This window comes from Pipra filicauda, unplaced genomic scaffold (assembly GCF_003945595.2).
Source record: "Pipra filicauda isolate LSUMZ 115617 unplaced genomic scaffold, ASM394559v2 scaffold478_size463431_pilon, whole genome shotgun sequence".
Classification (NCBI taxonomy): Eukaryota; Metazoa; Chordata; class Aves; order Passeriformes; family Pipridae; genus Pipra; species Pipra filicauda.
In genome coordinates, this window is record NW_024104618.1 from 108626 (window position 1) to 135214 (window position 26589).

At 40.0% G+C, this 26589-nt stretch overlaps 1 protein-coding gene across 4 annotated transcripts; it reads right to left on the minus strand.

Annotated features, from left to right (window-relative positions):
• Positions 1-192: 192 nt before the first annotated feature.
• Positions 193-24883, minus strand: WDR47 (WD repeat domain 47). 4 transcript variants are annotated; one of them, XM_039386256.1, is made up of 15 exons: positions 24663-24883; positions 18847-19013; positions 17990-18073; positions 17363-17447; positions 14900-15702; positions 12290-12413; positions 10168-10346; positions 9802-10059; positions 9338-9416; positions 7941-8098; positions 4608-4777; positions 3561-3731; positions 3034-3165; positions 2218-2436; positions 193-1586 (listed from the first exon to the last, which is right to left on the minus strand). In XM_039386256.1, exons 2-15 carry the CDS (start codon positions 19002-19004, stop codon positions 1444-1446), a joined length of 2763 nt encoding a protein of 920 aa, XP_039242190.1. In that variant the 5' UTR covers positions 19005-19013; positions 24663-24883; the 3' UTR covers positions 193-1443. The 4 variants fall into 4 exon arrangements, with proteins under 4 accessions (XP_039242190.1, XP_039242188.1, XP_039242187.1 ...); XM_039386254.1 differs by lacking the exon at positions 24663-24883 and adding an exon at positions 24236-24384; XM_039386253.1 differs by lacking the exon at positions 24663-24883 and adding an exon at positions 23522-24187.
• Between the last annotated feature and the right edge of the window lie 1706 nt (positions 24884-26589).

Here is a 26589-nt window from a genome sequence, read left to right on the forward strand (position 1 = left end):
GAAGCAGCATTATGTATGAAATTGAGAAAAATAAACAAGATTATTATCACACTGAAAATTCAATATAGGGAAACAATATCAAAACTCTTGAGTATTTTATAGTTCTGGCATGTTAAGTCATATGTCTAATTCTGTATCACAGTTGTATCAAATAATTACGAACTAAGAATCCAAAATAACAGCCAAAACGGATGCAGGTGTTGGAGGTCTTTATTGAGATTATAGCACAGATACACTTCTATATTTACCTTTCCACTTTTATACGATAGTTAAAAATGCTTGCTACAGTGCACATATAATTTAGTAACCAAGAGAATCCAAAACTTAACTGCAGTTCAAATAAATAAATAACCCAAAGTTTAAGGTTTATATTTTAAAAATTAAAAGGAACTGTACAATATGAAAATATAACAATACATAAACATTAGAATCTAAAGTTTTGTAGAAATAAAACTGCAGTTTCCCATACATAAACAGTGCAAGAAATAAAATTCAGATAAGCTTCTGAACTGGGAATTTAAACAATTCTTAAATTATCATGCAGACATAGCATTTTAAGCCATGCTGGTTTCTATTATAGCATTAATGGTATCCCTTTTACTTGAAAAATTGATAGCCATTAAGCTCACTGTGACAACTGCTGCCAATCCACTCTTTTCTACAGTACATTATACACAGAGGTATTCTGTTGCATTCAAAAAGTAAAATATTACATGTTTCTACTGAAAAAAGTCAATATTTTACTTTTTCCCCCTCCAACATGTTAGCTTGTTCAAAACAATGTTATGTAGTAAAAACAGCAACATTTTTCCCAGGTTAGATGAAAAGAAAGAAAAAAATCCCACACTATATAATGGACCATAATCAAGATGTGATTGCTGCCTAGTCAGCCTTTAAAGTTCAGATGTTTTTACTAAAAACACTGAAATTGTGGAGATGTTATGAAGTCTGATCTCTTGTTGAGGAGTGATCAATACAATGAACCTGAAAAAACAGTGGAAGTTTTACGTGTGTGTGTGTGTATGGGTGTAACTAGTTACATACAGACTTGATTAAAGTGTTGTTCAACTTAAGTTCTGTACAAAATTCTCATTGAGGCAAAGACCAAGGAATGCAATTAATACCAAACTGTAAACACATCATTCATGTTACTCTGAGTGCACATCAACAACATAAGAGTTCTCCTCATAGACTTTGGCAACAAGACTACAATAGGTCACAGCAGCATGAGTTCAACATGGAAGACTGGAAGCACTGCAAAAGAATATACTAAAAACACCAAGACCTCCTAGAAACCAGAAAAACCAGTGACAAGTGCCCCTCTTCTTGATAAGACACTCTCCTGCTCAACTGCTGCTCTCAATGCCTCATTATTATTGTTTGGACAGTTCTGTAGTCTCAGGTCTCTGTGCTTTAGCTGCATAGGTTGCCTTTGTTTGCACTCTAACCATTGTAGGTCCAAAGGGTTACAGTCCTGTCTGCAGACGACGACAAGAAGGAAAGATCTTGCGTGTGCCACCTGCACTGGATAACTTTGTCCTTGTGCTCTCCTACCACCATCAGAGGAAGCTGCTTCGTGAGGTCCCCTGTGGCAGAGGAGCAGAAATCATTAGTCATTTCATGAATTTATACCCCAGCTCCTGAGTGGGTTTTTTCGTGTTGTTTTTTTTTTTACTTGTTTGTTTAGTGAAGCTCATATGTATTTCATCTTACGAAGCACTCGATTTCCCCCCCATTCACATACACACAGCATAACACAGGGCCCCACTGTTTCAGTTTTTAGGTGTTACTGGACACAGTACAACTTAAAAATGCAGACCTTCACTGTTTTCACAAAAAGTGATTAAAGTTTAACGGCCCAAGAAAATGAAGTCAATTAGATATACCCGATATCTTCCCTCTTCTTAATTCTTTCCAATAAAAATTAAAATTATGTACTCTTTTTAAAGTGTCAAATTTATGAATGCTATCTGAAAGCAATGGCCATCTCACTAGGCAACAGTAATGAGACCAAAGCAAGATTTAGTTCATAGCCTGCACTCTTAGCTACACAACTAGCCAATTGCCAACAAACACAATCACATATACACACGTCAAACCCTTCAAAGCTCTACTGGTTTTCTCCCCATTTAAAGTAAAACCTGATCTTGGAACCAAGATCTCAACATTAAAGGCACCAAATGGAAAATGAGCCTATGATCCTTTGCAGCACATTACCTTGCAAGTCTGTCACCTTGATCTTCATATCGTATGACCCCGTGAGCAAGTAGTGAGCCCCCGGGGAGAAGCGAACGGAGCGAACGTCACTGGAGTGGGGGTGGTAGCTCTGCACCATCCGACCCCCCCGGATGTCGTACAACATACAGCTGGAGTCCTCCTGGCCTGTAGCCAGGAGTCGCCCGCTGGGATCAACAGCTACTGAGGCTACAGCACTGCCTGCAGGAGGAGAAAAATCCACATGGTCACACGTTATAGTTCTGTACATTTGCACAAATAGCCAACTTTTTTTAAACCAGAATATACATTGTAAAAGAATACTGAATGTTGGCCTTAAATTTAAGGTGAACACACACAGCTACTGTTACTTTAGAATAACAAAATTTTTATGTTCTGGCACTAAAAACTCTGAAGCCATAGGTCACACTGGAATTGTAGCAAAGACACTATTAGAGCTGCATGAGAAAAAGTGTCTGTTCCATCACAGGAAAGAAAGTCACTCTTTATGAACTAATGTGGAATACTGCAAGGAATTCACCCTGGCCCTAATGTTTCGAGAATTTCAGTTATGTTTTATCTGAATGTATTTGGAAGTGTCTGTTTGAAAGTCACGAGGCAAAAACACTACTCAACTTCTGAAAGGAAATGTTACTTTAAAAACAAAACGCAGGTAGATTCCTCACAGCTTCTTTCTTTTAAAGCTAAGCCTCCAGCCTGTGGCACAACGCCCCCCCTTACATTCTGCCTATATTACCTTGACGTCTTCAAAGTCTATTTTTATGCAAGAATGTTCAGAAGCATGATAGCAACTCTTGCCTGTTCCATGAAACGTTGTTCCCACAACACGAACACAGCTTGGCACTCTCAAATCCCAAAATCTTACAGTCTTGTCTTGGGATCCAGATGCAATCATCCAGCCACTCCATGTATAAAGTGCTAAAATATGACCTGTGAACAAGAAGACTTCTTAAGTTGATGAACCATCATTAATCAAATACTGAAACACCACAGTTCAGATTATATTTTTGCTTTCAGAGATTTAACTATCCCATGGAAAAGCTGCATGTTGCATGATCTAACACACCAGTGAAAGGCAATACCCACCTTTGCATCTTCTCTGGAATGAGGTTGCATTAACCCATTAAATTAACAGCCAACATATGTAAAAACAAACATTCCCCATCACCCCTCAAAAGACCTCAAGAGCAATCTGGAGAGCAAAAAAAAGTCTTGCTACAAAGAAAAACACAAAGAATTTAAAAACCACTCCCAAAACAACCCAACAACTTTATTAGAACATAGTACAGGCTTAGAAAGTGTGAGAGAAGCCACAGTACACATACCAGTGTGACCACTCAGGGCATGCAGGCCTTGTCCTCGCTGACAATCTGTTGTGTAAATATTGCAGTCCCCTGCTCCAGCACTTATTAAAATAGCACCACCACTTTCTGGGCCTTCCATGAAAGCAAGGTCTCTGATTGTCCCATCGTGCATGCTGAATTCCAAATCTGGTCCTAAAATAATTTAAAAATCGAGGAACAAAATAAGGCATACTCTGTTTGTTAGTGCTACACTCTTTAAAGTAGCTACAGTGATAATGCAGAATACCTTAGGCAAGGGTGGGTATGCTACCAAGTACAAATATTGCTGTGCACTTTCTATAGAACACAATATTTCAGTTACTAAAGTTTAAAAAAAATCCCCAAGAATCTTATTGTTGAGTGTTGCTGGAGCTTCTTACTTCCTAAAGCTTTGCAAAATGACCATCACCACAGCCAATTGCAGCCAAAGTTTACAGAGTATGTTTATTTCTTTTTATAAACTCTGGTAAACTCAAAAGGTTTTCTCTGCCCAGAGGGAGAGGTCATTGAGACCACTGAACCACATAGGACAAGGCAGCCCAAGTTCAAAACAGAAAAGATAAGAGCCATATTCAGTGTATTGATTAGGAGGGTTGGGCATGGAAAGTAATATTTGCCAGGCCAGAAACCTTTTTAAGATGGGTGAGAAGACAGATGACAGAAGTAGGCAAAAAAAAGGGGAACTAGAAGTGGAAATAAATTCCTAGTGACAGTCAAGATCCAGAGGTGGATAAGAACATCTGGCTGTTTTACTGTATATGGAGGATAATCTGCCAGAAGAGAGCACAATACTGGAATCTTGCCAAAGAAAACAAAACCACAACCAACCAACCCAAACGAAACCCAAAAGATAATCCCCAACCTCGCAGTGGCTCTTTGCTGGATAAAGACTACAGTGATGGTGAAAGGGAAAAGAGACTAAAGTATTAGAATAAAAATAACAAAAGCTATTAAATACATAATCAGTGTAATTTGAATGGTTTGGACAAATAATTGAAAATAAACTCTTTAAACAGAGACACACAGTACCTGTTGCATTACAAGTTTCTGCATTAAAAGGCAGTACTTTCACATATTTATCATTAGAACCAGTAGCTAACAGCTGTCCACAGGGACTCCAGGCTACACAGTAGATTGATCCTTTATGATGCTTATTCCTTTTGAAGCGAACTACAGGTTGTTTAGGACTATTATAAGCACTGGTAAAAGAAAAAAAAAAGAAAACCATCAGATATCCTTTTATTTCTCAGGAAAACAAAGTATTTTAAAATGAAAATACAGTTTTTCTTTATTTTGAGTAACATTAAATTCATATGACTGCTTGCATTGAAACATATATATGTAAACCAAGAGAAAAGGATCATCTCCATCCCATTTTCTCAGTTTTTCCTCATCTTCCCATTGTACTTGTGATTAAACATGCAAAAAGGACTTAGGCAGTCCCTTCACCTACTGGGGGTTGATATAGATAAAATATAGTAATTACTAGTTATAGTACAATGAAACCTTATCCTGAGAGTCCTAAACCGGTGTGATTTTTCTCTACATCCTTCATACTTCAACATCTTGATTCTATGGCCACTTTTGAATACACTTGAGTTCAATTATGCAACAGCAGGCCAAGAAAGCTCATAATGCACACTGTCTGTGGTAGCACCACTGCAACTGGCATGGCTAAAGGCTGGCTCTGGGACTAAACCATTAGGCTGCAGATTGGAAAAATACAAATTCCTGAAAAAAGAAGAAAGCAGGAGCCTGTGCAACCTCTGTGCATGCGTACAGGAAGGTGTTTCCCTTCCAGTTTCCCACGCAGCAGATTTAATCCCTAACTGAGGGCTGTGTTTGGTAAGACAGCTTAATTATAAGCCATATAGTAGGTTCCATATACTTGTGTTTGGGGCTGGTTTGTGCCTACTAGTACTGCAACAATAAAAACTGAAGCCTGATGTTTTATCCAGAGAGTTGTTGTCTATGCCATTCTTGCTGTCCGAATAAGTGGGACTCATCAAGCACCTAAAGGATCATAAAAAATGTTATCCCTGCTTGGGAAGACAAAGAAAAATGCTACTCTAAGTCAAGTACTGTCTCCTTTTTTGGCCATTAAACAAAAATAACCAAAAAAACATACAAAAGAAAAAACTCATTTATGTTCATCATGAGCTGTACATTGAATGTACTTGTTGAATAAAGTGACTCTAAAAGCTTCACTTCTCTACTAGAAAATTGAATACAGCAGCCTGTGCCAGAAAGACACATTCACCATTCTACGTCAGTGCAAGAATCTTCACACCATCTAAACACACCATACATTCCTATTTCTAAAACCACATCAGCTTTACACGTGGTTAAAATAAAAGCAACAGTCCCACTGATGTACATTGCCTTAAGTTCAATCAATTACCTTCCTACAATGTTCTTTCTCTGCTCTCATAGCAGGAAGAAGTCAAGTACTTAGGATAAAGCACTGCAGTATCCACTTCCATCAATGTTCACTCCAGTAACATCAACAATAGAAATCAACAAATTAAATCACTATTGAAAAAATTCAGAAACCATACTATAAATACCTGAAGAGGCAGAGAGAAAAGACAGAAGACAATCACCCAAGTCTGTTGAAAAACTCTGGAGATAAACATGGCTTTAGTAAAGAATACTAAAGTAAATCTACATGGAAGCTAATTTTATTTTGTTGCCAGAGAGGAAATCCATGACAGATTAGTGTAAATCAGGATCACTTAACACACTTCAGAGCTTCCTAAGTGACCTAATGCCTTATCTTGCACTCCGAGTTTGGATCCACCACCTGTTAAATGCTGAGAATCACTGACTCTGCCAGGATACAGGAGCAATTACCCAGCTCAGAGACCACACGTTGCGAATCCACTGCATGGAAGCACTGGAATTATTTAAGCAATATCTGCAGAACTGTAATGTGTATCTATCAGTGTTTAATCTCGAATATGCAGAAAAAAACTCCCACACTACTATTATACCTTTAGAGAAAGGAATAAAAAACAACTCCAAACCAGCCTATCCTGAATCACACATCAGTTTGAAGGACAATTTAAAAAACTTTAAAAAGGCCCAATAAAGCTTCAAAGAACATCTGTTCTACACAATTATAGCTTTTTGAAAAACACAAATAATTTTGAATGCATGTCTGGACTCATGTTGTTACAAGGATTAGAGTATCTTGAAGATAATGTAATCTCTCTGCTGTCTTGTAAATCCTGTGATGAATTGTTTCAGGCAAACTGTAAGCATAGTCAAAACCAACAGTAAGAGGAAGAATTACAAGTTCAGAATTAAGGAAATGTCAGTATTCCTTTCATGTCCAGATGCAGCTTGTCACTTGTCACATCAGATCGTGCACTGCAACTAGAGACTAAGGCTGCAGAGTTGCTCTAACCCTTCCCAGTGCTCTCAACAACCAGCTGTGCAGAAGCAGACCACAGTTACTCCATAAAGCAGCATCCATTCCACTGGAAATGCTTTGCACTGTTTGCCAGTCAAGAGGAAGCTGCCTGGGCTTCAAGCCCAGCAAGTTGGCTTGCGTTGAGTATCGGAGAAATCTCTTTTTTTATGTTGTTGTGTCATACATTGCCAATAAATACTTTGGAATTAAACTTCAAAGTCTACCTTACTGATGATATTTAAGGAGGAAACTAAAAAAAAAAATCTGATTACTTTTGAACACTTTGGAAGCCTGAGCATCAGTTCTAAACTGGGAAGATGTCCCAGATAAAGTCACACTGTGCACACTTGCAGCTTGTGAAGTTTTAGATGCTTGCACTTCACCCCTACTCTAAGAAAATAATGGAAGTGGAACAGAGATAAGGAGGTGGTTATTGACACAGCAATATTTATTTCCAGATGAAAAAATATATTTTCCCCCTCCTATTAAAAAAATGGGTGAAAAACCCCTGAAAATACCAGGTACACAGCAAACCACAAACAGTGCTTTTCCCTTTAAGGAACCAATATACCTATAAAACAATGTTTATAGTAATAATGGGCCAATAGAAAGGCTCTGGCACATTTTGCTCTGAAAGTTCAAGAAGATATTGCTTTCTCAAATGTGAAGTCTGTCCTCCTGCCAGAAACTGCATCTCATGAAGCCCAACTTGTGCTGGCTGGGAACTGACACATGCTTTCTCCCACTTTTACAGTTGGAATATCAGAACCAGAAGCCATCACAGTAAACACAGAAAAGCCCAACTGCTGAGGCAAAACCAACACTTTATAAGGAAAAGTGTGGTATCATGGCAGTGCATCTTGACAGTAAGGAAAGAGAACAAATAAGTACAGGTATGAGGAGGAAGAAGGGTTATGATATAGAAATGATTACACAAGCTTTCTTACCTTGGGTCAATTACTTCTGGATAGGCACAAACTCTCAAAGTTTTAGAGTTGGAGCCAACAGCATATAAACTCCCACTGGGATGAAAGGCTACAGCTCTGACAGCCTGTGTGTCTTCTAGAGTATTAATGCAAATGAATTGCTTTTTTGATTTGTCATCCTGTGTAGAAGGGTAACAGTCAAATTAGGCTCTTCAGTGTAAAACTGGACATTTACAAGCAGATGTGACTGTTTTGTGGAGTAAAGTAAAGCTACTGAACCAAAGTATTAACAAGTAGCATCACACCAGGTTGAACTATTCAAAGCGCAGATTTGTAAAACAATGTCTACTCCAGGTCCCAGAATAGCATACTCCAACAAATTCTTTTCTTCAACTCACTTTTACAGCTAACATTAGATTAACATTTCTCATTCCCCCTCCAGACTTCCACCCATTTTTTGTTCTTCTAAACAGCCCATTTCAGATGCACTATACTACAGTTTATTTTTGTGTAAACACATTTCATCTATGTGAAACTTGCAAGGGGAACAAAGCTGCATTTTTACTGAAAACAGTCCAAGTCATAAACACAAGTTCTAAAACAAATATAATACTAAACAGAATCAGATTTTCACCCTGTATATAAAAACAGTTATCATTAAATTATGCTAAGTTTTATTACATCATCCTCCTGGTGACTTCATCACCATCTTTCTAAGATTATGATTTTCATGTATCTGATGCAGAAACTTTTGAATGTACTTATTGCAGTTATTTCCCTGCTAACTATTTCCCTGGTTTTTCAAACCATGGACTGAGTGGAGCCTAACAATCAAAGTTTCAACCTGGAAAATACAAAACAATGGTTGTAAAAGACATCCCACTGGAACCTCTGTTGTACAAGGAGAAGCTGAGAGAGCTGGTACTGTTTGGCCTTGAGGTCAAAAGGGCTTTTCAGGGTGTGAATGTGTACATCTCACCAGTGTATATAAATATGTGATAGGAGGAGTAAAGAAGATGGAGCAAGACTTTTCCCAGTGGGACCCAGTGGAAGGACAAGAGGCAATGAACAACAATAATACATAGCAAATTCCACTTCAACATTTTTTGTTGTTTTAAAAGCAGTATGAGGGTGGTCAGACATGGGATGAGGTAGTCCACAAAGGTTGTGGAACATCCTCCATCCTTAAAGAGACTCAAAACCCAAGCAACCTGCTCTCATTGACCCTCTTCTGAGCAGGGGGTTTGGATTCAGTCTCCAGATGTTCTTTCCAATCTCAACGTTTCTGTGATTCTGCAGGTACCGCATTAACCAAAAACTCTGACTGTTAATAGATATTTAGAATGAGGATGTCACATACTCAGGATTAAATACCAAATCTTTTGATAACACAAATTGTAAGTGACAAGAAAACTCACCTCATCACCTCTTGCCTTAGCTAAATTCCCCAAAGCGTCTTCCAGCTGTGGCTGAGTGACAGCATGTGCTGATACACTGCTTTGATTTGGTGAAGAGTTTAAATTCATAACAAGACAAAAAAAGAAGAGCAAAGACGGATTTATTTGTATGGATTTTCTGGACTAAAGTTACAGTCTCAATTACTCATTCTCAGAACTGACTAATCTGAGGACAAGTGTTACGTGTGTCTGATTCATTACCATTAAAACATTATTTTTACAAGGGGCTGCTCTTTGTGCAGCAACTCCAAGCACTGGACAAGTGAATGCAAGTTAGAAATTTTTCATTCCATAACATTCATATGTATATATGTATACACATAAACACACACACAGAGGTGGAAAAATTACTGTTTCTTTCAGCACTACCATTAGTGAACAGAAGAAATTCAGTTCCCATTCTGCCCTGTTTTCAAATAACTTACGTTTGGTTCCCCTGTACAGGTGACTCTTCAGGAAAGGGGATCTGATTGGCTGATCCACACTTTCGAGGAGTGCTTGTATTAACATTTGGGCTATCAGTTGCTATCCTCTGACTGCCATCTGAGGGTGGTGATGTGAAGTTACTTGCTGGATTGGTAGATGCATTCCCTTTGCTCCCATTACATTGCTGGCTAAGTGCTTGTACATCATTTCCAAGACTGTCCATACCCATATTTAATTCTCCTAGTTTCTGGATAGATCTAATAACAAATGACAAGAGAAAAAAAAAAAGACCATCAAACCAGGTTATTGTGAGACTTAAGAAGAGATACAGGTGGGTAGAAGGAGAATCAACAAACGTCCCCAACCTGTTAAGAAACTGTTCAGTAAGATTCTGTTGCTGGTCAGCTCCATCTTCTTGATTTACTCCTCCTTCCAACAACATTTGCTGGTACAACTGTCGTTGTTGTTCCTTCTGTTCTAAGTGCTGCTGGTAACGTAGTCTTTGTCTGTAATATTCCTGAAACTGCTCTGTTGAATCACGAAGCTAAAAAGAAATGAGAATCACTGATGAAAATTAAATAGTTAATTTTGGTATTTAACCTAAATATTTACTTTCTGATTCATTATTTCAACACAGGCATCAAAAGGCCAGGAGATTCTCCTCTGAGGAGTAATGATTTAATTCCTCCTTAAAACCAGACACAATTTACATATTAAAAAAAGCAACCACTGCCAGCCTAGGCTATTCACTGTTGAAGCAGTTCTGCCATAATTCTGAAGGAGACTGCTCTTTCCTACAAAACTTCCAAAGTATTACTTAAGATCAAAACAAATAAATGATTTAAAACTGAAAATAAAAATCAAAAAACAACATAAGCAACATTCCAAATTCAAAGTCACACTTTCACTACAAATTTAGTATTTTCTGCCACATTGGCTCTGCAGACTGATGGCAGGGAGGTGTCAATCTCCTTCTCCCAGAAGCCAATTCTGAAGTGGTCTATCTAAGCATTACATCTTACATTTGAAATTGGTGCTCTGTTCTAACTTAAAAATTCTGTACTTTCTGGGCCAAACACAAACATCTCAACTTGCTTTCTCATGGTCCCTTCTCCTTTACATTCTGTCTTTAGCTCCCCACACTGCCAGCTGCCCAGGACTTGCTGCCTCCTGCATTCCCCAATCCTCACTTTCTGTGTCACTAGTTCCAAATGCCAGCAGCTGAGGACAAGATAAAAACAGACAAACAGAAAACCAAAAGCACTTCAGTCCAAGGCCAGATGATCCACACAGAACTGCCCTACGTTTTCTAAAAAAAACACCCCTTAACTGCATATTTAGAAAACTAGTAGGAAAAAAAATAGTAAAAGAAAAAAAAACCTTGGTGGGGTTTTTGTTTTCCAAAGCAACAGCTTTGTCACCTATGAATTTAGGTTGTATAAGGACACCCTGATAACTCTGCACTAGTTCAGACAATTCATGCATGATCTGTCCTTTTAACTAAGAGCCTTTGCATTTCCTCTAATTAACAATATTTGCATTATGATTTTTTGTTCTCTGACACAATAATTTTCTGATTTATAATGGATTTTCTAATGTTGTTGTATTTGCAAAGTATTTATCACCTTGGGTTTCCCATGGCGAATACTTGCAGTTTAGAAACTTCAAAGGAATCACCAGCTGTCTAGAAAGCATTTATTCCCTGTATTTGAAATTTGTGAACTGTTCCCCAGTCACTGGGTTATAACCCTTCTAGGCAACAGGTACATTCTTGTCTCTATTTCTTTCCATGACTGATACTTGTTTGTTATAATTGGATTCAATCCTTTGATCTTTTGGATTCCGTGCTATTATTACCCAAACTAACATGAAAACCTAAAATATGTTGCCCAGAAGCCCTAATCTATAAACTCTGGCTTCTAAATCAGTCTCTACAGGAACACTGCAAAAATAAAGCTATGAAAAAAAACCAACTTAATTTCTTACACAGAAATTAGTTCTTACAATTTCTTCCCACTATGATGTGGGAAACAAAACAAGGTGAAATTGGACTGGGTACTACATTCTTTTCTACTTGTGTATAATAGCCTGGCTAACATCTTCACCACAGCATCTCCTGTCTTCATTCTCTCCTATAAATTCTGCATCTGCTCTTCCCTCCCTCCTAAGGTGCGTACAAAATACTGTTGCAGCAGAGAAGTGACTCAAAGACCTTAATGGAAGTGAAGTTTAGCTGCACTGCTGGCGTGACAAGGCACACTCATCAGCTGCATTACAAACTCAAACAACAGCAGAACTCTATACAACGGGGAAAAAAAGGAGCAGTTTCTTACACAAGCTGCAATATGGTATTTTTAATATAGTAAAAACAAAGATTCAAAGCAACCCATTGTCATGCATGAAGTTCTCCAAACAAAGGCAAATCATTATGAAGTGATCAGAACGCAGCTCAAAGGGTCTCATTATTTTTAAACAAACATCCACTACCTCATTTTTTTCTTGTTTGGCTGATCCCTGACTCTGTGCTGCATTGAGTGGCTCATTTTCTGGAACTGAACCTTGGCACAAAGCCTCACCGCCGATGGGACGCTGTTGCTCCACAGGAGTATCACTTCTCGCAGCAACATGGAAAAGAAGAGAAGCTTAACTGAGAAAAATTAAGAGTAGAAAAATCAAGTAGAGAAAGATAACATTCTAGAGTAAAGTCTGATGACACAAGTGTGCAAACTATTTAAGTCACATATAACTGAAGATATTGCTTGGGAAGAAAATGCCACTTGCAAGGGGTTACACTAAAAATGAAACTCCTAACAAACAAAAAAGCACAGCCATTGTGCTTTTTTCCCTGCATTTTCCAAAAAGCTTTACCACCATGACATATGCAAACTCCCTATTTTCTATCCCTTCACTCGAATTACATACCTTTTAACTAACAAGTTATTCAAGATCTCCCATTTTCAAAGCAATTATGTGCATAAAATATTATCTCATATACTATGTGACTACAGATATTCCCTAAGATAATCACTTTAATTACTACTAGCAATCTAAATTTAAACCATGTATAACATCCATCAGCTTGAACATTCCTGAAAGTGCAAGACAGAAAATTGTTTGTATCAGTTTTATTATTCTTGTATTTTAACTATTCCTGCATGGCGCTCTTTCCGAAATGGTTTGGCCATCAGTAGACATGCAGAGCTCACATAGCCACAAGTCACATAGTGACTTGGAACAAAGTTCTTAATAAAGTTATTTTAAACTTTTTGGACACCTCTGTACAATAACAAAAGTATCTCAGCTGACTAAAAGACAGTTGCTTGATGAACACAACTTGTAAGAGAAATACCATATTTCTGTCATGTGCAAGAGGAAGCAAAGGCCATATTTAAATAAAGCTCAGCTCCCATCCTTACAAATACTGCCATTTAAGTCGCACACTTGATCTGAAGTTGGATTTTGTTCTGAAAAAGGTAATGCCTTCTTGAAAACTATGGCTCTGGCCCTATAACCTAAGTCTTACCTTCAAGGGATCTATTACTTATGAAAAAAACATGTTAAAAACTCTAAACTTCATTTAACATCACGTAAGGCCTACATAAAGAAGAACTGCAGCAATTTACCACCTTATTTAGCCCACAACATAACACTATTTGTGCAGAATTATTCTAGTACTCTAATACTGAAAAGGGAAACAAAAACCTTTCAAGAATCAGTTTGAACATCGAACCCTGGTCTACACACACAAATGTTAAGGTTTTATACAGATCAGTTAAATTAGAGGATTCATAATTCATTACTATAATCAGGAGGTACACTTTGTAAAAAATGTAACACCAGGGATACTTCCATAATAGCTATCCACAAAAACTCCATTTGGAAAGAGGCTGGTAAAACCAAAGATTTTAATCAAACAATAGATGTCCTTTCAAGACAAGCATTAAGATAAATATTAATACATTATTAATGTATTAATAAGTATTAATACATACATTACTGTAAGTATTTCCATCATCATTGGTGAAGTGACATCAGTTTGATAGTGTTTGTTTCCTTTTTACTGAGTTTAATTACAGCTGCTCTTTACCATGACACAATATACAGAATATTGCTGCGAGGCAAAACTAACAGACACCAGCTGCAGTCCAGATTGACCACCCCAGCTCTGAAAATGTCTCCTGTTGGCCACTGCACCCACATGCAGGGCTAGCTACCCATCTGGTCCTCTGGAGCCAAAAAAACCTGGCAGCTGCTTTTAGAGAAGCATGGATATTACATTTAGGAAGGGACAGAACTGCTGATCAAAATAAAGGCCAGGCAAAAACATGATGATAAACTCTCAACTGACAAGTACCACATCTCCTAATTACCTTTCTCTCGGAAGGCAGAAAAGCACAAAACTTTGATGCAGTTCTTAAAGAAGAGGACAGTTTTGCAATCTACATTGCAATCAATAACTTATTAATAGCATAACCCAATTACCTCTAAGTCCAATACAAAAAACATAATACATTAAGTTGACCGACTCAGAATTGGTTTGGAAAATATTAAGTAAATATTTAAGCTGAAATACTATTGTAACATTTGAAGTGATACAGGAATGCTACAATGACATCATATTGTCATTTCCACTAACTTCATTGGGATATGCAAATTTTGCAAGTATAGGTAATGATTTAGGATGTCAGGACTAAAATTTACAGAGACTTGAGGACGGAATGGAAAAAGAAGACGAGAGTTACAGCTATTCCACTGTCTCCATTTATTTATGTGGAATGAAAGAACTCAGTGATACTGAACATAAATCTTAGCTAGACTCTATTATGTACTCAGAGCATACTGGTGCTCCATGCTAGGATTTCAACTTTAAGAAAGCCCAGACTGAATCTATATGGCCCAAAACCAAATATGAAAATCTACTTGAATCATAAAAGCAGAAGGAAGAAACTACCTTGTACAGTTTTACTTACAACAGAAATCAAACAACCAAATTATATTTCAATGTTACAATTATGTTCAGAGTTACAGTGCCAGTAAGAACACAGTAATATCAACAACATTAGCTAAGAAAAAATCCAGAGCTCTAGTTGCACTTACCGCTCAGGTGACTCTTCAAAAATGCTGTGACACTCAGTATTCTCAAGCATGAGGCTCCTGCTGAGATTCTGTACTCCTGGGTAATGGAAATTAGCAAAGGAGTGCGACATTGGAGAAGTTTTGGTCCCGAGGTCTGTGACCCGCTTATCGTGGTTTGTTAATCCACAGGACAGCCCATCTAAGGCAGGGTTTAAGGAGCGGGTCATGTAAGCGTCTGCTGACTGAGGCCTTCTCATTGGGGACGATGGGTAAGGAGAAAGTTTGCTGATGAGAGGTGTCAAAAGATCAGCATACGCAGCTTTTGTAGGCTTGAGGAGTTTATCAACATGAATATTAAGCATCTTTTGTTCAAAAGCACAAGAAAACACAGTAGCTGGCAGGTTCTGCAGCCATGACAATAAGCTAAGGTCCAAGTCATCACACCCATTGCCACACAAGAGATCAATGCCCAGCAATACTTCACTTTCTGTGATTTCTTCTCCTGTTGCTTTACTCTGACAGAATTCCACACAACATTCATAAAGCAATCCCTTCATGACAAGCTGGAACAAGCGGTTGTTACTTGCTTTGAAGCCGGCCTCGCTCAGCTTCCTGTCGGCTGGGATGAACTCTGCCACCATGACACAGGCTTCCTCAAAGCAGTGCACCCGAGCAGTGCTGGGATTCCAGTCCTTGAACTCGGCGTGGTTGGTCAGGCGGGGCAGTGTCAGCAGCAGGCAGAGTTTGCTGTAGTCTTCCTTGGAGGGACAATACTCCTCCAGCGCGTGCAGGCACTGCACTGCCTCTCGCATTGTGAACTCCAGCTACAGAAACATTAACGTCAGCGGAGCCCTTCGCAGGACATGTGGTTCCACAGTAAAACAGCTGAACAGGCAGTAGCAGAGTTTCCCTGTTCTCATTCATTTATTACTATTACTGGTTATATTTAAATTAAAAAGTCATACGATAGAGTCTGAAATTGCTGATGCAAATGCAGTTACAGAGATAAATTCCTAGACGCTCTGACTTCCTAAAAAACCCCATCCAGTCCCACTTCCTAGACATTTGTGGAATGTTTTCATGTCACTGCAGGTTTGATAGGATTAAATTTTAAATCTGTAGCTGAACAGCTACAATTCTACTGTAGCACAGGTTGCTTCCATTCTCAAAGCCAGCTGACTTATATCCCTCTTTTTTTTTCCTGTGAGAAGCTATTGGCATACATTATAAAAGGCTTATAGACTGCTCTAGTTTCCAGTGATTAGCAACTTTGAGTCAGCTTTTATACTGAGATTCTGCTCCCCAATCAAAAATGCTAGAAACATTCAAAGAGTTCTCAGAAGATAAGACCTCCAAATGAATAAAGGGCTTTATTACAAAGCCTGTTAATAGCCAAGAACCACGTTACATACACAAAACTTGGCACTTTTAGTTGCAAAGATTTTAAAAAAAGATAAAAATCCTCACTTATCCATGTTACCTAGATACTTCAATACAGCAGCCGTTCATCCACAACATGCCAACCCATTTGGTAACAAAATAAGGAACATTAGTATGTTTTTTTTTTCCCTCTACTGCTGTCTAGTAACAGTATACAGATTGAGTGATTAAAGGAATAGACAGCTTCCATCTACAACTATAAAGATGGACTTTTAACTTTCTCTACACTGTCAAGAGAAAACCCTGCAGCATAATGTACATGTACTGGGACAGAGAATTAAAATCAATTCTGTTTGGAAAACAAAATCGATTACCTTAAAGCTATTGGTGTTCTTCATTTTTAATTCCATAACATTTTAGTGTTAGAAAATTGGTATTACTGTATCCTCAAAATAAATGAAAAACTATAAGTTCACAATCTGCAAACCTTCTTTGCCAGTTTGAGTTAGTGCCTCTTTCCATATCAAAAACCTAAGTCCACAACTCCTGCTGTTTGCACATTTAACTGAAGGAGTCCTTTGTGAACACATCTGTTCCCTCAAGAAAAAAAAAAAAAACAGTCCAAACAAACCAACTCTGACCTTTCTCTCCAAAAGCAACAGAAATTAAATTTAAGATTCATTCAAATCGGAATCCTTTACCTGGCCCACATTATGAAAATAAATTTCTGCAATTCTGAGGCTTGCTCCAGAATAATTGAGGGGGGAGGGGGAGAGGAAAGAGGAAAAAAAAAGGAAAAAGCTTTGTACTTCAGCATAATGGCCTAAAGTAAATCTGAGACCAGGACCACAAGCACAGCATATGGTTACTGATCCATGCTGCAAAGTTTCAAACAACCCTTTTATATAGAATTCTATTTGAGACCTGGGCGCCACATTAATTTCCAAAGGACACCAATTATTTTTTCCAGTGCTTATGAAACCATCTAGTAATACCTAAAATTTGTGCATTTAATGCTGGGAGCTTCCGCTCTGCCTTTAATCAGAATCTCTCAAGAGACTTCCTGACAACAAAAAAACTTCCCAAACCAGAGACAATTCTTACATGCTGAGGCTCATCTTCTGCTGACATCGCATTGTTTACACATAAGGCTTCCAAGAACTTCTGCTTCATTATAATGTATCGAAATCTGCAGGTGAGAAGTTAAATACTATACATCTTGCTCTAGTAGGTAAACTTTAGAGACATGCAGGGTATTTCATAGCAAATTTTTGAATCAGGCATAGAAACTGCCACGACAAGGAACTCATCTCAAACTTTAACAAATTGGTAACCACAACATTATTTTTTTAACAGGAAATGTCTTTTTCCACTACTGCTTTCAGAAGTGTTCAATTAAAAATGTCAGAAAGCTAGTATGAGAAGTATAGCAAACGTACTTATTTCTTAAACAGAAATATGACAGAGCAGCCATCTCTTAAAAGACAGTACAACATGCACCATATTTCTGAAGCGTATGGTCAATGACACCTCATTACAGATCCTGTGCATGTATTTTAAGTACAACTTTAAAAATGCATGCATACACTTTGTGAAGAGTATACAGGTTAGAAAAAAACCCCCAAAACTAAGGTGACAAATTTACAACTACTGTTTTCATAGACAATAGTTAGAAATTCACATATTTTCCACAACTCAGAAAACTGAACTCTGACATACATTCTATTTTACCTTTTCTTGTCGAATTTTTCCATACATTCAAGAGGCTGAATGAATTGAAGAACCTCATCCCACTGACCATCAAGAATCAACTGCCTAGTAAAAGAAAGGATCATTCCTTGAATTTCACTAGACAAGAACAACCTTTTTCAAGAAGTCCACTTAAATACAAAACAATAATTTAAATACACAAGTGATCAACCAGTTTTGAAAAGCTAATGCTTTGCACAGATGCCAAGAGGACTGTCTGATGTGACCAACTGCAAGAGCAAAATGTTTTCTCAATATTTTGTAAAAATAACTGCATACTAGAAGGACAAATATGAATTACTTTTGAAGGCACATCAAAAAGCACGAAATGGTCCTGTGTCTCCTGCTCTACCTGTAATTATTATTTTTACAAAAAAATCTTACTTGAAGAGTTTAAATAAAGATATTAATTCAATGAATACATCTCAAAGAATGGAAGAATGGGCTTGCTTTCCCATACTATTCCTGCTTATGGTCTTTCCCCAGTTTACCCTGCACTAACACTGGCACTTGTTAAGATTCCTTCCCACTTAAATTCACTGGTGTGCCAGAAAAATAACCAAGTTAAAACGAATGAACAAGCAACCAAAAAAATCTAGCTCAGTGTATGCTGATGATGCCCAGTCACTTACTCCAAGTGGCCCATAGAAGGGTGTCACTAACTTCAGAGCTGGAACACATTCCAGGGCTGGACCACAGAATGGGATCAGGAGGAAGCAGTATAAGATGAGGGCACAAGTTAAGATCTCCCATTGAGTGGCACAGGGCTGCCCACTGAATCACAGTCCAGCTCTGTTTTCATATATGTAGTATTTAAGCACCAGAAAAAGAAGTCCTACCTTAGAAAGAGCATGTCATCTGAAAACAAGCCATTAATGACCCCACTTTCTTTCTCAAGTGCCAACATACTGATATGAAGTTTCCTTGAGTTAAGAAAATCTAGTATTAGCTTAATTATTTCAGCTTCTTTAACGTTCACCGTTTCTTCAGCCGTCATGATGGCAGCCTAAAAGGAAAGAATTTTAGCTATGATCAGTATCTTACTTTATGCTTGATTAACAAATGTTGGCTACTAACAAAAACAAAAATACAGTTTTATAGAACAGAATGTAGTAGTGTTACAAAAATTAAATTACAAGATTAATTAATTGATTTTAAGAGGTTGACTATGAAGCCATAATTAAGACCTAACATTGCATCTGCAACTTTTTGGTTTCTGTCCTATGCATATACAGGGCTCATATCAACAAATCTAACAAGAAATCAGTCCTCTTGCAGTGTGAAAAATATTGTGCTTACCAAGCCTGCAGTATGTAAAATTTTCCTTTCTGAAATGGAAACAGTGAAATTCAAAGAGCATAAGAGTCAGTTACTATGTCATTATCTAGAGATCTCGCATTCTAACAGATGCAAAAGGCATAGCACACTAAAATTGCCTTCTCTCCCTACCTTAATTTTGAAGTAGCATATGGCAATTAAGCCAGGGGCTTTCATTCTTCCTTTGTAAGGATGCCTATTTCTGTCTATACCCTTCACGAAGAATCTAAAGCTGCAAACCCAAGGTGACCTAAGACAGTCTGCCCGCTGGTTGCCAACTCCCTTTCACTCACCTGCCTCCAGCTGCACGGTCCTGGCCCTTCCCTAGCACTCCTCACTTCTGTCATTGCCTTAGCTTCTCCACCAACACACATAAAGTGGCTCAGGGGTCTAAGGAGCTGTCCAGCCAGCAGAAAGGAGAAGCAGGAAGATGCAGCTGGGGCCCTGGCAGCCGGCAGTCACCTTGTTTAAAGCTCCCATAGGTACAAGGTCCGAGCTCCTCTGCAGCATAATTCCTCAAAGGATATGAGAGTTGTAACATGTACTCCTCTTAGGAAACCTAAATTAAATTCTACTTCTGGTTAAATCTTGCCTGAGTGCTTAAGTCTGACTTAAAGTAGAAGCTGTTGAACTTCCTTTTTCAAACTTTAAAAAGACGTTACAGTTGTACCTCCTAAGATGATCTGTAAACTATCAGGGAATGTGGGGAGAAAAACTACAACACAGCCAAGCCACAGGGCATCGCCTTATCAGGAGCTCTAAAAAAAACCCAACAAAACAAAACCAAAACCAAACAACCACCTAGCAGCACTCCTGTATAGGAGAGTATGGTTTCAGATCAGGAAGATTCCAGTGTAATCCCATGTTACTACTGCAGAAAAGGGCAGTCTCTTGTCACCTCTGCACTCAGCCACACACTCCCACACATCCCCAGCCACCCCACAGCATCCCCAGCTGGGCCGTGTGCTGAGCCGGGGGCAAGTTAAACACTTATTCACTCCATGGACACAAGGAACTAACAGAACTTTGCTTTCTGGCAGTAGCAAAGTCTTAACCCAACCTAAACTGATTATGAGAGTGCACCAAAAAACACAGGAAAGCAGTGATGAACCCTCAGCAGAAGGCAACAAGGAGAGACAATGGTGATCCAAAAAATGAAGGGAGATCACCACAGAGAGCAAGATGTCCACAGCAACAGGTTATAGTTCCCAGCTTCTTCCCCTTATAATTCAAAGGGGAAAATAAAAGTACTTCCCTCATGCACTCATTCACTTATGCAGAAATCTAGCAACTAGGATGCTGAAAGACAACCAGCTGTGGGCAATGCAGCTCCCAAGACAGACTTCAGATACTTCAGCCTTAGAAAACTGGAGTTAATAAGATAGTTATCTATCTCATATCAGGACAAGACACAGAGAAACTGAATAAGTTTGAATAAACCAAAGAGAACACTCAGAGTATTAACAAGAAATGAATTATTTACCAGAGAGGAGGGGAAGAGACAAATACTCCTGTGAAACTTCTCACTGATCACCATAAACCAATGCTAGTGAACTTGAAAGGATACAAAAACTTAGGCATTAATAACATGGTTTTTTGCATTATTATCTAAACTCCCAAGTTCTTCATCTTTCTCACAGTTGTATGTCAACTTTTTTCCATGTAAATTTTTGCCAGAACATTTGAAGAGCAAAGCATTTGATTATAGCAGCATAGTTTATTTTGGAACAACAGAGACCTAGTTGTACCAGATGAAATGGCCTAACTTCTTAAAATGGCTGGGTCTAATTCTCATTTTAGTCACAGAAGACTCCAATCAACAAGTATTTTGATGGGTCTCATGAAAGACACACCCAGAGACCACGAGCACACTCGCAGATAGTAAAGTCAACAGGAAAAATTAAAGTCTGGCTTGCAGAAAGCTTTGCTGCAGGAAAAAAAGCTAGACCCACAAATCCAAATCCAGAATTTGTAGAAAGGTGCTTTTCTCCTTACATTTTAGCACTGTTTCAACTTCCCCCTTTGGCAACTGGATATGGATTTCTGGTCCCAGAGAAAAATTCAACCCTGCTTATATACTGAAGGGAAAAAAAAAACCCCACACAAATTTAACCAGCAGTTTAGTATTGACATCTTAATTCACAACCTCACCTGAAGCATTTACATTTCTTTTTTATTATGCTTTCTGGCACTGGTGTTTTATACATAAACTAAATTAATCTCCTTGTCAAAAGACAAAGTAAAACTTAGGTAAAGTTATATTGAGACTCCTCATCAGAAAATCAGACTAAGACTCCCTCTGAAGAAAGGAACACCAAGTCCAGCTTTCTTTTCAACTGGATCTACAGGACTCAAGTTGAAATAGGAAGCCACCCTACACAGCTTCAAGCTTGCCTTAAAATTAATCGTTCACATATTGTACTGATACTGAGCATAAAACTCAGTACTTGCTAGATTTTAGTTAATGTATTTGTACTCTTAAGCACCTGCAAGCAGTTGTCCTCCATTTTCCTTTTTAGATTTTTTGAAATAACAGGCTTGTCCTGAACATAAAGCCTTTGACAATTCTAACACTTAACCTCATTTACACAGATCAGGGTAAAGAATGATTGCATCTTCCATATTTGATACAAGACTAGTAACAGCACTTTTGGATACTGTAAAAAAAAATGTAATACAGTACCCAAACCTAGTTTGGACACCGAACTTCTGAAAAAGAGTTGAAGCACACTGATAAGCTCATACATTAACAGTATTATGAAAATATTTAGTGTGCATTTGCTGTCAGAGCAACACAAACGGCTAGAAAAGAACAGTAAACCCACTAGAGAAGATTTTCACGTAATTGATGTTTTTTAGTCTTATGAGCTCAGACTTCTAAGAATTATGCTGTCAAAGTAATAAGCAGTCCTCTAACACTATCACGAAATCATAAATATACATAGGCTTACACATCACCCTCTATGAAATCTATCAGGTTTTCTCACATTCAGTGGTATGTCTGTATGTGTATACATAAAAATAATAATAATTAAATAGCAAAGAACAGCAGGGAAACTCAAGATTAGAGCTCAAGCTGCATCTTTGGTCCATCACACTGTATTGCTTTCTGCCAGCACATATGGCACATAACGTCACAATCTGATCAGCTCAAGCACTAATACTCAAGAACGATTGAGGCATAGCATTAGCTTGAGGTATAAATGAAAGCAAATGAGAATTAGACCCTAATATTTCAGGTGCCTTCTACCAACCACATTTCTGCTGCAACCTTTTTATTCTTCCCAGTCTTTGCAGAACAGTACTTCTCCACACCTGTCCTCCTTCCTTCTTTCTCCTGTTCACTCCCCCTTATCTCCACCTAGTTCTGTGTTTAAATTTGTTTTCCTACACCAAAAAAACCAAAAAACTTTTTACCACAAACCTGGCACAACTTTTCTCTGTAGCTTCAATGGACAAGACACCCTTTAAAAAAAACTCTTTGGAACACAGTGGTATTTAAATACCACTAAATCCTCCAGAGAGAGGTTTCACTCTTATTCTGCTCTTACTCATGTTCTAAGAACATGCCAACAGCAAGAATCCTCTCAGGGTATTATAAGCAGAGAAAACAACTCTTAAAAAAAATTTAAAACATTTATATTCACTTATACCTTAAAATATACTATTTCAGAAAAATGTTTTTAAACTAAAAGCATCTAAACCAGTATTAAATACTTCTTCTGTTTAAGTCACCTTCCTTAGAAAAAATTTAAAATGCATACACATTCACATAATGGAAATTTAAAGTTTAATATTCTGAGCAAGTCAATAGTGAAATTCTACAATAAGCATTATTCCTGTGTTATTTACTAACTGAAATAGATCACTTGCCAATAGTATGCAATATACATTTGGAAAACTGGGCAAGGAATATAAAATCTCTAACTACTCTCAAACACAAGAAAAAAATATTATAGTTCAAATTTTAAGTGTCATACTGTGAGAGCAGTGACACATTTAAAGTGAGACGTGAAGCCAAATTAGGAGCCTTGGTTCACTGACTTCACTGACAGCTGCGATGCGTTACCCATCACCTCAGCATCCTGGTGAGCCATGTCACAGAAATCCCGAATGGGAGCAAGTCATACATATTTAAATAGCTGGCTGTTTTGCATTAAGTTATTTCACCTTTTAATCTACCCCACAGTCACTTACATATGACTCTCGTGCCTGCCCAGAGGCCACTCCAGAGTTCTGCCCACACAGAGCCCAAGGGGGACTCGGGGCCCGGTCAGTCCCTACTGGCTCCATTTCTGATGTGCCCTCAATCATCTTCCAGTTACTCTATATCAAAGGAATTTACAAAAAACAAACAAACGCTATAGGCCAGATTTTGTTATCACAATTGATTTCCACAGCAGTCAGCGCACTCACTGACACCCATTTCACCCTAAGATCGCACAATTCATTATCTCAAATGAACAGCATTGAGCATATTAAGCCTTCATAGAAAACCTTCGCCAAACTTTGCACAGCTGAACTCCATGACTGAAACCTTTCCTACTCCAATACACAGCAAATCGGTGTTCTCTTACACACCCGCCTTTTCTGTCTCACACAGATTTTTCACTGGCTTGCCCTCTCGTAATCCATTTTGTTACCCTGCTTAGATCAGCTGTTGCTTCAGAGCCACCCGGTAATCCTGGTCTCACCACGCTCTGGAGGTGACCGCAGAGCCCTCGGCATCCGTCAGTCCCTGTTCCCACACGCACACGCCTCACCCAGCGCATTCCGCACCGCGAATGACAAAAAGGTGACATTAAATTATGCAATGCTTCACGTTAGAGTGAAAACAGAAGGAAGAAAAAAAAAATAAAAAGCCCAAACAACTTCCAGAAACTAGGAATGAACGCATTTTGACTCTGATACCCCCACTTGCTCCAATACGTTCTTCCTCTTCACGCAGGTTTCCACCCAAAATCCAGCTCCGCCGGACTCGGAGCAGCCGCCCCGGCGAACTGCGCCGCGCCGAGCCCGCATCAGCATTTCGGGAATGTGAGCTCAGCACCGGGGCGGGCAGGGCCGCACGGCCCCGGCGCGGCTCCTGCGGGCCGGCCCGGGCACAGGGCGCACCCGCCGGGCTCCGGCCGCGCTGCCCGGCCCGGGGCACAACAAAGGGGCGGTGGCGCTCGGGCGGCGCCGGCAGCCGGGGCGATGCGCCCCTCGCGGGGGAAGCGGCGGCGGCCCCGCGCAGCCACAGACGGGGCCCGGCGCCGGCTCGGCCGCCGGGAAGAGCCCACCTCCCGCCGCAGCCCCGCCGGGCCCGCCGGCCCCCGCCCTGGCTCCCGTCGCTCACCTGCGGGGCCCCGCGGCCCGTTCGCGCCGGCACCGGCGGGGCGGGAGGGGAAGATGGCGGCGGGCGCGGCTGCGCGGCGAGAGGGACCGGCCCGGGGCCGGGGTCTGGCTGGCACTGGTGCCGCTGTCGCTCCGCTCGGTGCCCGCCTGCACCGCTGCCCGCCCGGCGGCGCCCCGGGGCCCTCTGCGCCTCAGTGAGAAGCGAAAGGGGCGGGTCGGGGCCGCCCCGCCGCGGGGGCGGGAGAGAAGAAGGGAGGGAGGGACAGATGGCGGCGGCGGTGCTGGGCGGGGCCGCTTTGTTCGCGGCGGGGCGAGCCCCGCCCGCCCGCCGGGCACGGCCGCGCCCCGGGCTGAGGGAGCCGGGCCGGGCCGGGCCGGGCCGGGCGGGGCCGCAGCTGCCGCCCCGGAAAGAGCGGCTTCAGCGGCGTCCTCCCGCCCAGCTCCGCGGCGGCCCCGAGCCCGTCCCGGCGGGGCTCCTGGCGGCGGGAACGCTCACGAATAGCCCGGTGTCCCCGACAAACGGCGGTCAGGCCCCGGGCCCCCCGACCGTCAGGGCACACACGCTGTCACCTCTCTGCTCCACTGCCCCCGGGTACTCAACGCTCCCCGCACACGAGCAGAGCAGGACGGGCACTGCCCCTCTGCCACCACCCTGTGCCACCGCTGCTGCGGCGCAGGCTTATGGCTTGTTGGCAGCACCTTGATCTGCTGAGTGAGGTGGAGCTGCCGCGTTTCGGGTCAGCCAGGGATTTTTTCTGTGTTCTTGCTGTCTTCTGCTTCTTGAGGCTGTTGAGAAAAGCACACATGCTTTACAGAAGTCTCATGTATGCATGTGTGATACCTGTGTCTTATGATGTACTTACATATAATTTGACTTTCAGGTATGTTTTTGTAATGTCAAAAGATGATGGCATCTCAGAATCACGGTGAACAGTCAATAAGCTTTCTCTGTTTGTAAATGTAGTGGTAAGATGAGATACAGAAAATCATGGTAAATGGTACTGCAGCCCTCGACAAAGCAGCCGTGAGCATATGGCAGAGCACTGGCAGGCCCCGCCAAAATGGAGATGGTGGCAATTTTCTGACAAGCAGGGACCCGATTTTTAATTTTTTTTTTTTTTAATTATGCATGTGTGCATGTGGGCCATGCATCAGAGATCCAGGAAAGGTTGTCAGGGATTTGACTGAAGCTGAACTGGATTCTGTGTCACAATCGCAAAATGTGAAGGACAACAGTGAATTCAAGTCTGGTTGCAAACTGTTTTGCTGAGGATCTGCTGAAGGGCAGAGGGCAATCATGTTACTTTCTCTCTTTCTTCTTTCCGAACAAGAATACAAACAAATTCCCCAAAGGCTGTCCAGCGAGGAGTGTTGCCTGGTTGCACTTCAGTGACTCTGCCAGGGATGAGCAAAGAATATGGAACTCAATGGTTCCTTCTGTTCAAGTCTCAGCATTTCTTCCCAGTAAGATTGATTTACTGGTAAAACACCAAATCCTTCTGTTTACTTCCAAAAGTATCACTTTTGGAGGGACTGCTTAATAGAATACGTAATTATAGAAATGAAACTTTCTCAGTACAGATGATACAATATAGCTGATAAACTAGAGGGAGTACGGAAAAAGAATTGTCTAAACTGAGCTTTGCAGAACATAAACTTAGATAAGTCCATTTTAAACTTTGTTTGGCCTACAAAATACTAGGTAAACAGACATGTGCTTTAAATTTAATCTTGATTTCAGAATGGGTTTAGTGTAGTTTACTTACTTTGGTGCAATAGCTTTGTTTTCAGTGGAAGTTCTGAGACCAAATTGTGAGACTGTACCTCTGGAGGGCATGAGTTTCGGGATGAAAGAAAAGTAAAGCTTCTCCCCAATTATGGACCCAAAAGGAAGAGTAAAATATGAATTTTAAATTATCCCGTTTCCT